At 56.4% G+C, this 13,145-nt stretch overlaps 1 protein-coding gene across 1 annotated transcript; it reads right to left on the bottom strand.

Moving 5' to 3' along the window:
- Positions 1–8: 8 nt before the first annotated feature.
- CBX2 (chromobox 2) lies at positions 9–12,685 on the bottom strand. The gene is made up of 5 exons (XM_077756376.1): positions 12,563–12,685; positions 11,813–11,889; positions 5,769–5,834; positions 3,413–3,515; positions 9–1,774 (listed from the first exon to the last, which is right to left on the bottom strand). Exons 1-5 carry the CDS (start codon positions 12,683–12,685, stop codon positions 470–472), a joined length of 1,674 nt encoding a protein of 557 aa, XP_077612502.1. The 3' UTR covers positions 9–469.
- Between the last annotated feature and the right edge of the window lie 460 nt (positions 12,686–13,145).

Below are 13,145 nucleotides of genomic sequence, written 5' to 3'. Positions count from 1 at the left end.
CCCCTTACCTGGCCCATCTCCTAAAAACCTAGCTGAGCCCGCACGCTGTCCGTCAAGGCCTGACCTCCCCACCCCCCCGCCTCCCCCAGACGCGTTCCCTCCAACAGCTGTGTCCCTGGGAAACCCAGAAGAGAGTGGACCACATTCTGTCATCACGCGCCCGGGAGGGAGGGCAGTTCAAACAGCCAGCAGGGGACGCGTGAGAAACGGTCAGCCGGAGGCCGGGGAGGCAGACTTCCTGAGGTGCGTGGGAAGCGAAGCAAAGGCCCAGAGGTAGGAACGAGAGCAAGGCCACCTTGGCAAGGCATCAAGGTACGACCCTGCCTGGAGCCCAGGCGGGGCCTGGGGGCGTCCCCTCCGAGCCCGCCCCTGCAGGAGGCTGCCGTAAACCCGGAGCGGGCCCGGGGCGCAGGGCAGTCACCAGCGTGAAACCAGAAGCCAAGCGCGGGCAGCCAGGCGGCCGCGGGCGTCAGTAATGTCTCAGGTTGAAGAAGCCCACGCTGGTGGGGGACTCCTTCACCGTGACCGTGACGAGGTTGGCGGTGACATCAGTGACGAAGACGTGCTCGATGAGGCTGCGGGGGGGCTTCCAGTCCTGGCTGGTCTGCACAGACACAGACAGGTTTTGTCCGGCGCTGGGCGGGGAGGCGGGGTCGGGGTCGGGGTCGGAGCTGCTGTTTTCCTCCTCGGTGCTCACCTCCGACGGCAAGGCCGTCCTGCGCACGTCCCCGGGGGCTGCGCTGCCCTCCTGCCCCCCGGGGGCTGCGCTGCCCTTGACGCAGTCCCTCTTGCCTGTCGGGGCAGTCAGGGTGGCTCCCCTAGAAGCCAGCTTCTCGCTCTTGCTGGGGTCGGAGGACACACCGGTCCCGCTCCCCGCGGTGGGGACGCCCCCGGCGCCCTTCCCAGTGGCTGGGTTGGCGGCAGTGATGCCCCTGGTGGCCGCGGCATGGCGGGCGGTTGCGCCTGCCCCTGGTGTGCCATTTTTGACACTCTGTAAGTCCAAGGCCTGGAGGCTCAGCTCCTGCGCGGCCGTGGGCTGGGGGCCCAGGCAGCCGGCGGCAGCCTTGCCGGTGCCGTGGACATAGGGGGGACCCCCTGCACTGCCCCCTTTCGGCTCTGCAGTCCCGCTGCTGGGGGCTTTTGGGGCTTTGCTTCCGGGGGGGCTCATCCCCAGCTCCCCCTTCTGCGTCCTCACCTTGAGGTCCAGCCCGAGGCCACACTTGCTGGCGGCCTGGGCTTTGAGTGCCAATCTGCTGGCGGCCTGGGCCTGGCTCTGGCTCATTCGGTTCATGTAGTGCACGATGGAGCTCTGCCAGCTGAGGCCACCGCGGCTGGGGCTGCCGGCCATGCCCTTCATCAGGCTGGCCAGGTTCTCCGGGCTGGCCATGGTGCCGGGGCCGCCGCACGCCTCCTTGGCGTGGGCCTTCAGGGCTGCGAGGCCCGCCACGGGGGCGCTGAGCGGAGGGGGCAGCTTGCCGGCTGCCGTGCCCAGGTCCTTTCTGGCGGTTTTCAGCACCTTGGCCAGGTTCACGGGCCTCCGGGCTGCCTTCTGCTCCGGCGGCAGGGGCTTGCGGCCTCGTTTCTTCCGGATGGGGTCCTTCAACTCAGGCTTGGCCACCAAGATCTGGGCCTTCTTCTGAGGCACTGGGTGGGTCTCGCGGCCCCGGGAACCCCTCTTGGCGTCTAAGTCGCTGTCCTCCTCTTCGTCCGAGGAAGTGGAGGAAGATGTGGAGGAAGATGAGGAGCTGCTGGACTTGGAAGGCGCGTCTGGTTCCTGCAAAGACAGAGCAGAAGATGTCACCAGGCCCTCAGGGTCCAGAGAGCACCAGACGGCTCCAAGCCAAAACCTCTGGTGGCTTCCACGGGAGACAAGCAGCCGAGAGGGAGCGGTTTCTCACCACCGTGTTCCAGAAAAGATCCAGAAAGTCCTCCTGAGTCCACAGAATACAGTTAAAAGCAGAACGAACAGAACAAAAAAACAGGGGGTTCAGGAAATCGGAACACAGCCAAGACCGCGTGCAGTCACGTCCCTGACGCCATGGCCGTGACGGGGACGGTCTGGCCCCAGACGCTCCCACACACAGCTCAGGGAGGGAAGTGTGGAGGAAGACGATTCCTGGGCCTTAGGTCAGGGGGCGGAGGCGTGTGGTACGGGCTCTGCGCTCTAACAGAAGAGGATGTCCCACTTCCAAATGCGACCCCTTCAGGACATTCCGGTGGCCAGGAAAATAAAGTGCCGCCCTCCCGTCTCCTGGGCATCTCCCCAAGTGCAGTAAGTGCACACTGTGTCCCACTGACTTGGTGCCTGAAGAGGTGCGCTGCAGGGAGGCCAAGCCAGCACGGGGTCCCTGCTGCAAAGCTTGTCCGCCTTCTGCTGGGACGGCTGAACCCCACCCGGGGCCTCAGGGCCTCCTTGTCCAGCCGGGCCCTCCGCCTCGAAGCCACTTCCATGGTCCCCAGCTGGTCTCCGCAGCTGGCAGGGGCCTGAGCCACAGGGCTGGCCTGCGTCGCCTCTCTCCATCGACACCCCGTATTCTCCCGCGCAGGACTCCCCTCAGCCCCTGACACAGGAGGTTTCCAGAGCCTCCCACGAGAGCAGTTTGTGTACGTGACTGAGCTCTGGGCCACAATGTGTGGCTTCGAGATCCTGGGGCAGGGCCCCTGGGAAGGGAACCTAAGACACACTCACAACCATCTCCCTGCACCCTGCCTCTGAACTGCTCAAGGAAGGCATTGCCAGGTGCGCGTGTGCTCATGTGTTGCCCTGGATCGTTGTGAATCTGCGAGCACCTACTGTATGTGCACTTCCTGTCCCCTTCCTCTCCTGTGAGCCACCAGCAATGAGACAGTGGTCAGCAGCTCAGTCGGACCCTGCTGTCCACGAGGGATACGGAACGAACCGGAAACCAGCTCTGGAGGGGGGCGGCCGCTGCAGGTGGCCGGCCGGGGTGGGAGGGGGAGCTGGGGCCTGCTGTTGCCCCCGCTGGCTCAGGCCTAACCCCAACCCCTAAACCCTAACCTCAATCCCGAACCCCTAAATCCTAACCCCAACCCCTAACTCTAACCCCTAAATCCTAATCCCAACCCCAGCCCCTAAACCCTAACCCCAACCCCTAAACCCTAACCTCAATCCCGAACCCCTAAATCCTAACCCCTAACTCTAACCCCTAAATCCTAATCCCAACCCCAGCCCCTAAACCCTAACCCCAACCCCTAACCTCTAACCTCTAACCTCTAACCCTAACAAGTGAGGAAGAAAGCCTGAGGCCACGGTCTCCTGGGCAAGGGAACCACGTGTGGACACGCTGCCCAATCCCATTCCCCGAAGCCCCAGCCATCCCACGGCGCCTCCTGCTCTGCCCAGAGTGCGCGCTCGGAGGGAAGGAGCCACGTCGGGCCAGCAGCAACCCACCTTGAGCTTGGAGTGCCGGCTGCAGGACATGACCGTGTGCTTCCGGGGCCTGCCCCTGGGCCGCTTGCCTCGCTTCCGGTTCTGTACTTCCTTCTCGTGTTCCCTGAAGACAGTCCCCAATCAGGGTGGGAGAAGGCCCGTGGGCAACCCGCTCCCCCCACATGGGAACCCAGGGCTCCCAACAGCCCCTGGCACTTGGGGCCTAGGATAGCTTATCACCACCTTTGCTGCAAAAACGTGGCCCGTTAGTTAGCGTATTCACAACAGACGTCTGCACCCTCCTCTGTGCAATAAGCTTATTATTTTGCACCCATACGATTCATTTGCGTTCGGATACAAGCAAGTGAAAGAAATTCTGGCAAAGCTGGGAAAGGAACTCTTCTGCGGTTTTCTCAGACTCCCCTTCAGACAGGCCCACGCTGACCGCGGTCACTTTGTGCAGGTAAAACGTTTCATGGAACTTCTAGAAGGCAGCCCACTAAGGAGGAGCCAGAACTCCCAGCTGGTGCGACCCCACCNCGGGGGCCTCTGCGTCTCCGCGGCTGCACGCCGCTCACAGGTTCCCGGAGCACAGGGCGGTGCCCTGGTTCACGGTTCCCTCCCGGTTTCCTTTTCCAGGACTTCACTGTTCCTAGATGGTGTTCTAGATTGATGCGCTGGAGGGACCCGGTCCCGAAGAGGCTGTGTTCCTAGGAGCACATCTCTAGGCAGCTCCTGGGACCCCTGGGACTCAGGGTCATGAAGCCAAGGAAGCCACCCCCAGCCTCACCCCCAAGAGGAAGCCTTCAGGTTACCCCCGGGGAAGAAACTCAATCCAGAGAAGCCTCCCAGTAATTAAAACCGGCAAACGTCATCTCATTGGGGTCTGGAAGGCCATCTCTTAAAGAATCCAATTAGTACAACCAGACAGAGCTCAGAGTCCAAAGCAGCCCCTAACTGGTCTTCTAGAAGGGCAGGACTACCTCATGGGTCTGCTGATACTTAAACTGCACCTGCACATTCTGAACCTCAGACTTGCCCTTAAAAACACCAGGTTACCCCACCCCAAGCACGTGGCTGCTAGCTCGTTTCCGGGGGTGGGGGTTCTTCGGGGCGCACAGGGGAAGGGAGACACCCACCTCCCGATTTCTCTCCCCCCATGGCATAAAACCAGACCACCCCATGCTTCAATCTTTATGCTCTTGGGACACTGGCTAAACCTAGTTCTTCTCTGATGTGCAGTCACCAAAAATAAAGTTAAGGACACACCCCCTCTCAACAGGATGCTGTCCTGCAGAGAAATGGACCAAATCCTCCAACCCCCCACTTACAAGACCAAAGTAGGAATTAAATAGCAGATGATCAGAGATCTGCTTAGGGATAAACTTTTCCAGAGGTACTCAAGCAAGTTTAGGCTCACCTGTTTGCATACTCTGCCAAAAGCCTATCTTTATTTCTTTATTTTCTTCTGCGATCATGGTCTCTTTAAGAAGACCAAAAATACTGTGCTTCTGTTGGGGGAGGGGAAGCGGACCAGAGAACAAGCTGGCCAGACTGCCCCTAGACGGGAAGGCCTTTGGGCAACTAATTCCTCTGCCTCTACGAACAGGGCGAGCCCCAGAGAAGCACCTGCACCTTGCCTCCACCCGCCCGCTTCAGAATTGCATTCCCTGGGCCCGTAGGCCGGGATGGGAGGCATCCATTGCCTGCAACTCACCACCCTTTCGCCTGAGGTCAAAGGAGGTCCCTCTCAACCCAGTCTCCTATCTAAAAAAAGACACCTCGTCTATAATTACAAGTGGAAATTCATCCCCTGAGACCCGCAGGGGTGCTCACTCAGTACCGCCTGTTTTACCGCTTAGAGGTGCTGTTTCCGGCACAGAACACCCCAGCTGGCCGGACTTCTGGCTGTGCCGTCTCAGCTCCCTCTCTGAGCCTTCTCTTCTTGCTCAACGGCCCCCTCAGGCCACCCAGGGCGGCCAGGTCACTAATCTAACGGCAAACCTGTCACCCTGGTTTTTATTAGCGCTGTTAGCAAATTACTCAACAAAAAAAAAGGCCAAGCGGAGGAACCGGAACTTTTCACGAAGGAACCGACAAGGTTCGCTTTTGCACGCGTGGCTGTCAGGAAGGCCAAAGGCAGCGCTAAGTCGCGCTGCGCTGCTGGCCGCCTGCAGAAGGTGGGCGGAAGCTCTCATCTGGGACCTTGAAGCTTGCTCCCGTCTTCACAGATAGCCACGAAACACGGGGCCCTGGTGACCACTGCTACTGGGACTCAGAGCGCCGCCCAGGCCCCCTGGAAGGCCAGCACGGCTGGTGACAGGCCACTGCCCCCCCAGCCTGTCCCCCCGCCCACGCGAGCTGTTAACTTTCTCACTTCTTCTGGAAGGCCAGGAGCAGCCTCGGGTCCAGGATATTCTCCTCTGGCTCCCAGCTGTTGTGTCTGGAAAAGGAAAAAACAAGGTATCAAGAAACAACAGGCAGTGAGTAACCAGCTACTTCAGAAAACTGCCTATCGCCCTCCAATCCCTGTGGAGCCCCCCAAATCCCACCCACGTCCAGGATGAATGGCTGGAGAGGGTGAGTCTCGAAGCCAACACCTTAGCCTCAAACTTAAAGGGAGGCCACCACCTCAACCCCAATTCACATCAGGGAAACTCCCCGGTCTCCCCCTCCCCGGGAGGAAACCGAATCCAAGTAAAATGGGAAGTAGCAGGGAGGGAAGCCCCCAAACCCTGGCCCGGATCCAGGAGGGGAAGGGAAGGGAAGGCCGCTCCGGGATGCAGGGAGGGGAAGGCCGAGGGGCACAGCAGTGCGGCCCAAAGATTAAGAACAATGTGCTGGCGCCCACGCGAGCGCGGGCCGGGGCACTGGGAGGGGAAAGCAAAGCAAAGTGGGGTCCGGGAAGAAACGGGTGCGCCCAAGGGGTTGTAAACAGAGCTCCTTCCGGGGATGCCAAATACCCTTCCTTACTTTAAAAGGGGTAAAGAAAGAAAAAAAAAAGGAGCCCTACGTCCATCAATAGAAAGCTCAGGTTACAGCGGGGAAAATGTGGACGGGAGGAGGGGGGCTCGCGTCCCGCGCGCAGGGCCGAGGCGGGCCGGGGGCGCAGGCAACAAATGGGCGCGGGAGGGAAGCGGCCCGGGGGCGCGGGGTCCGGGCTGTGGCCGGAGGGGCTNNNCCCACCCTCTGCCCTTCCGCCCTGGGGCCCCTTCGGCTCGGGGCAGAAGTCTCCCGTTTTGCGCGCCAGCCTAACGGGGCCGAACGGGGAAGGGACGGGACGCGAAGTCCTGGGGCAGCGGAGCCGCCTGTTCTTTCCCCCGCAAAGGCGAGAGGGGAAAATGCACCAAACGAAGACGCGTACTGCCCCGTGTCCTTTCTTCTAGCCGTGGAGAGGGGGACCCAGCCCCCAGGATTGAGGGCACGCGCTGGGAGGAACGCAGCTGCACCTCTTCTTACTTTGGTTCACGGTTCTGAAGAAATGGACGCGGTGGGGGTGGGAGCGATGTTGAGGAGATGGTTCCGACCTAGGACTAGGTCTCTAATGGGCCCGCCGGGATTTGGGATTTGGGATTTGGGATGTGTCCTTTGCATCAATTGCACGTGACCGAAAGGAGACCGGGCAGACGCGCGCGTGGGGGGGGGGGGGGGGGGGGCTGGTGGCCTGGAGGCCTCTCTGGGGTCACCGTGGACAGCCTGCCCCTTTAGTTTCTTCTGCTGAGATCCGTATTCCCGTGAGCAACTCTCCCTTAAACCATTTAGATCTCGAATCAAAGTCAAACGCGGAGTAAAGGCGACGTGCATCAGCCTTAACTTTCTCCACATCAGTACAGTTCAACTCAATGAAAATCCATTTTCTGGTTTTGCTTCTCCCTTGAACGCAGCTGCAAAGTGCTCTCTCTGCTGAGCAGATCAGAAAGTCGTTTCTTGTCGCAGGAGAATGTCTAAAAGTAATTTTTGATCATTAAAGCCATGTTTAAATTCTGCAGGAGAAATGTATTTTTTGTTGTTGTTTTAACGGAAACGCCTGCTGTAAAAATTGGGAACTGTAGGGGCCCCATCATTCAATTTCTGGCATGTTTTCCAGTGTATTTGGTTAAGTAATGTTATATTCATTTGATATCCTGGAGAGATCTTGGATAACATTTGCAAACTTAGATATGGCTTGCAAAGAGGGCGGGAAGGAGGAGGGCGCGCTTGGGTTTGGGTGGAAATGATGGCTCGTTCAGGAGGGGCTGCAGCCCAGAAACCCTGCTTTGGACTGAAACCTACCCTCCTGGGGTGCAGAGAGCCCCTCACAAAGTGCAGCAGTGTCTGTGTCCCCAGCTTGTGGAAATCGGCAGTAAATTGTGGGGCTGAAGCCAAAGGTGTATTTATTGTGGTCCTAAAAATAGCTGGATCAGTTTCAACTCAGGTTTCCTTGCGGAATTTGTCTTGGGTGTGAGGTTTTTGCCCTGGAAGTTTCCAGTTTCCTCTTGGTGATAAATGGTTCCCCGGGATACTTGCTTAATTTTTTTCTTTTTTTTTTTAAGCAAAGGAAGCTTAAAGAGGAGAATTCTTTCTTGCCCTAAGTAATAAGTTCGTCTAGAATTTGATCCCAACCTGTTAAGAAAAAAATCAATTTCCTGAAAGGTTTAACATGTATATCGTCGATTCCACTGAGACCCCCCAGTTTGGGTAAAATAATGCTTAGATAATTTATTTGGAGAAACAGATATGACAGATTTGACTAGAATTAAATTAGCAGAGAAATAGGGTGAGGGTTGATCCAAAATTTGTGAAGTGTTCCATAAAAAAACTAGAAGCAGGCAGAAGCAAGGAATAATTCCAGCTAATCCAATTCTGTCAAAACATGGATTTGGGCTAAAGCAGATTCTGTCTTCCGTCTTGACTGTCACAGACTGTCACATTTAAGAATTATTAAGACAAGTCAGATGTGATTATTTTCTTGCTCATTACACCAAGAGTCACTCAGCATTTGCTATCATCCCGGCCAGACCAGATACAGCATGGAGAGTGAAGAGCAGTGCTGTCTCTGAAGTCTTTTTTTTTTTTAATGTTTATTTATTTTTGAGAGAGAGAGAGAGAGAGCAAGCAAGGGGTGGGCAGAGAAAGAGGGAGACACAGAATCTGAAGCAGGCTCCAGACTGAGCTGTCAGCACAGAGCCCGGCGCGGGGCTCGAACTCACAAACCGCGAGATCATGACCTGAGCCGAAGTCAGATGCTCAACCGACTAGCCCTCCAGAGGCCCCAAGTGCTGTCGTTTCAGGAACTTTCAGAAATGTTCTTGTATCTGCAAGCTCCTTGTACCTACACTCTTCGGTACTTTTGCCATTAGCTGTCGATAGCTAGTGGGCACCTGAAATGTGGCCAGTGCTACCGAGGACTGGAATTTTTTTATTTTAGTTAAGTTTAGGTAACTGAAATTTAAATAGCCACATGTAGCTAGCGGCCATGTACCCGGACAACACAGGTCCATGGGGATAGACTCTAAACACATTTAAAGCAAGAGTCACGCACTTCGTTGAATTAATCCTGGAACGTGCATGGTTTACTAGTACCCCTATTCTTACATTCGAGAATGTTTATAACACATACAGAAAGATGTTTAAAACACAGGCACACAGGAGAACATTCAGACTAAATACTTCATTTAATCCCACGTTCTTTCCATGCAAGTACAATGCGTGTGACAAATGTTAACTCATCGAGGTCTAAGGTATCACTGAGAAAGGATAAACGTTTTCATGCTGCTCCTGTGACTTGAAAAGCCGAGACACCAGGCAAGGGATGATGGTGTCACTTTCCAGTGAATAGAAGTCAGGGACTGACATTAAGCCAGCACCGTTTGCTGGGCCACCTCTGGCAGCTAAAACCAAGTAACATTACTTATGTCCTACAGAGCCGCTTCAGGACAGCTCTTAGTTTTCCTGCAAATACCATCTCATAACTATAATCAGGGTTGGCTATGAAAAGAGGACCTACCACCACGCACACCAGACACAATCCCTGATCCCAGGGTGAGATCAGGATATGGAATAATGCACTGCACAATCTTTTATATTAAAAAAAGTCTTTAATGTTTATTTTTATTTTTGAGAGACAGAGCATGAGCAGGGGAGGAGCAGAGAGAGAGGGAGACACGGAATCTGAAGCAGCTCCAGGCTCTGAGCTGTCAGCACAGAGCCCGACGCGGGGCTCGAACCCACAAACCGGGAGATCATGACCTGAGCCGAAGTTGGATGCTTAACCCACTGAGCCGCCCCGGCGCCCCTGAACAATCTTTAATATTTAACGTGATGATTGCCCTCACATTTGTAAGGCTGAGATGGGACTTACAGGCTAGCCTTGTTATGTGATGCAGGTTCTGTATACGTGATGGGTACTTACCACGCATACCTGACGCACGGTGGTTCGGTACCAGAGCTCACGTAAGAACAAGCGCAGATAGGTGCTTGCAGAAGCTCTCAACCTTTCTGTTTGCCTAAGAATTCCCTGGGCCCCACCCCAGAGATCCTGACCCGGGAAACCTCCATGCTACCTGCAGCCTCGTTGTTTAGAACACTTCCCACAAAGGGCGGCGTGTCCCAGCCCTCAATTTTTTACAGACGCAGAAAAGGAATCCTCAGTTGCTTCAGGTCTTGCTGCAGAGGTGCCTGGTGGGGGTGGGCGGGCCCGGAGTGGGAGGGGTTCAGCGGCCTGCACACAGGAGGCCCTCCAGGATTGACGGGGACTGTGACGGCCTTGAATTCTCGGGGCCGGAAGGGTAAGGAGCACCGTTACAGGTGGTGAGCGATGGGCAGTTAACCTACCCCTTTGTGATGTTTTGGAGACCAGCCCACAGCCCCTTGCGGGAGACCTTCCATTGCATATTTTATGCTTTTGTTCTTAATTTTGCAATCACATCAGCCCCCGATTCCAGTGGGAAACGATGCAGCGACGGGCCTCTTTATCTTTGCCCCTGCAAGGTGCTCGCACATCTGGAAACGTGTGCCTCGATTTTTTTTTTTTTTATTAAAGGGCACGTGGTTTTCCTGTTTTTGTTCGAGATGCCAGGCTGTCTCCGAGGGTCCGCGCTGATTTACATGCCTGCCCCAAACAGACGGGGCTGACTCTTCCCCCGCGTTCTCGGCGGCCCTGAGAGTCATAAGTCTGTCCAGCGCGTCTCTGGATGTGCCTGACACGTCGCTGGTGTCGCTGGTGTTCTAACACAAATCAATCACGCCTGTTACACGCCCCGCGTCTGCTTTGGTTCAAGACCTTTGCCTGGTGCAGGATTGTTCAAGTGTAAAACGATTTCGTGAGCGCACTTTGCCAGTGTGAAATGCAGTATTTTCACAAATTTAAAAATAACGTCCATTTAACAAAGCTCTGAAATCTAGGATGAAGCCCTTACTTAAAACCCAATAATTAGTTTGGGGATTCAAAGCGGTAAAGGAATGCGCATTTATGAGTTTGCTCATTGTTCTTTCTGGCTGCTGGAGGTGATCTCGGGCGTCCTCCATAACTCCTTTGAGTACCACCGATGGACCCACGGGCTTCGGGAATGTGGATCTGAGACCCTGCTTACAAATGCCCCTTAGAGTCAAGTGCACGTACGCTTCTACCCCCATCATCAGTGGGATTACTTTTTGTCTACAAGAACCCAAACAAAGAAATGTCATTTCGGTCACACAAAAATTTGCATTGTCCTTTTTAAATCCTGCTGCGTGTTGATGAGAGAATATGAAATTAAGTCCAAAGGACACTTTTTTTTTTAAAGCCCTTTTCTTTCTTCCTTTTGGCAGAAATCTCAGTGATAACCGGAGGAATTGCATTTGGAGTCAGAGGAGGTTGAGCCAGAGGGTGGGGGGGAGGCACCTGGGTGGCTCAGTCGGTTGAGCGTCTAACTCAGGTCACGACCCCAGGGCTGTGGGATCGAGCTCCCCGTCGGGCCTCGTGCTGAGCGTGGAGCCTGCTTGAGATTTTCCCGCCACCCCCCTCCCCTCCGCCTCAAAAGAGAAAAACAAAAACCAGAAGGGACTGTGGAAATGGCACTTTGCAGGTGAGCACAGGGCGGCCCCGGGGACCAAAGGAGGGCCCAGGGCTCACTGTGCCCGAGCCTGGGCTCCTGCCTGTGTGGGGCAGCATCTTGCCAGCCACTCGGCCACACCGCCACCTCTGAGCTCTGCTTCTCCGCCACCGGCCTTCGCGGCTGTCAACCCAGTGGGGAGAGTGGGACATAGGCCCGGGGGTGCCAAGTGCAGAGGGTTCAGCAGATGCGCGCTGGGAAGCCTCCCCCCTCTGCTGCCCAGCAGCCTGGTGCCCCATCCTGGAAGCATCACACATGCCCGCTTCCTAGGCTTCCTTCTGGGGACATTTGGTTCCCGCTGGCAAGGACGCTCTGAGCGTTTCCGCCCCGCGTGCCCGCCCACGGTTACCTCTCGATCACACGCACGGCCGTGCAGCGCACGTGTTCTGTTTGCTGCTTTTTCCTCTTAGCCACGTGGCCTGAAGGCTGTGCCCATCAGGTGGGTGGACCTGCCTTGTTCCTTTGGATTTCTCCAGAATGTTCCATACCTGGATGTGTCGTGGCTTAACGAGCCCCCGACGGCTATGTGGGGAGTTGTCCTGATGTTTAGCCCTTGCGGCAGTGAGCAGCACTCAGAAAACCCAGTTCTTCTGCGTAGTGGACTTGAGAGGTGCAGGCCCGCCGCGCAGGGGCCAGGAGGCGCGCAAATGCCTGCTGACGTGCTGTTCATCGAGCCCCCACAGCACAGGTGGGCCCCAGCCCCGGCTCCTCCGGCCCTGCACGTCCCGGCTGGGTCCCGTGAGCACCCAGGAATGACCCCCCGCGCCCACAGCGGTGCTCGCTGTCTTTCCGAGGTGTTTCGATGGGGTTTTCCTCTTTGGGGCTGACACCTGAGTTTCACACGTTGTGGCTACAGACGTGACAGGGATGCTGTCCGCGTCACCCGTTCACGTCTGTTTGGGTTTAGCACACGCTGCGTCCTGGGGTCCCTGCCCTTCCAAGGCTCCGGGCTGGTGTGACTGCTGCTGACCGGAGCCTGCGTGCCCCGGAGTGGCACACAGTGTCCCCACGACCTCAGCAGGTGGGTTGGGACGTACCACGCAGCGAGATGCCACCCGATGGGAATTTGCAAGGTGACTTTTGTGTTGAAACGACTCACACAGCAAATATTTATCGAGTGACTGCCCTTTGCCAGGCCAGTGCCGAGGAGGCTGCCGCAGGAGGACAGAGCGATGGCCACCGGGTAGGAGCCAGGAGCAGGGCCAGCAGTGACCCGAGCCATCGAGGGAGATGTGGGGGCACAGACGAGGGCCCTCAGCTGCGTCTAAGGATGGGGCGCATCCCCCGGGAACAGAGCCAGCACCAGAAACGACAATTCATAAAGTGATTCTTTTTTTTAACATTAACAATCGTTTTAAATTTTATTTTAGGAAGAGAGAGCGTGAGCAGGGGAGAGGGGCAGAGAGAGAGAGGCAGAGAGAATTTTAATCAGGCTCCACGCTCAGTGCAGAGCCTGACACGGGGCTCAATTCCACGACCCTGGGATCATGACCCTGAGCAGAAATCAAGAGTCAGACCCTGAACCGACTGAGCCCCCCAGGCGCCCCTTTAAAGAGATTTCTTGCAAGCTGTTGGCTGGCGCTGCGTGGGGGCTGCCTGGGCAGCTTGGAGGTCGCAGGGCAGGCTGTCGGGAAGGGCGGGCTGGGGCTCCGGCGGTGAAGGCTCTGTCCATGGGCAGAATA

The sequence above is a fragment of the Crocuta crocuta genome, unplaced genomic scaffold (assembly GCF_008692635.1).
Source record: "Crocuta crocuta isolate KB4526 unplaced genomic scaffold, BGI_CrCroc_1.0 scaffold50, whole genome shotgun sequence".
Taxonomy (NCBI): domain Eukaryota; kingdom Metazoa; phylum Chordata; class Mammalia; order Carnivora; family Hyaenidae; genus Crocuta; species Crocuta crocuta.
Note: the sequence above shows the minus strand (reverse complement) of the source record. Positions and strands in the feature narration are given on the sequence as shown.

Excerpts from the sequence above, each read along its gene's own strand:
- CBX2 (XM_077756376.1), bottom strand. The coding sequence starts at position 12,685 with ATGGCTCGGGTCACTGCTGGCCCTGCTCCTGGCTCCTACCCGGTGGCC. Across the intron at positions 5,835-11,812 it reads GCCGTGCGTGTGATCGAGAG|ACACAACAGCTGGGAGCCAG; the intron begins GTAACCGTGGGC and ends TTCCTTTTCCAG. Across the intron at positions 3,516-5,768 it reads CTCCTGGCCTTCCAGAAGAA|GGAACACGAGAAGGAAGTAC; the intron begins GTGAGAAAGTTA and ends GACTGTCTTCAG.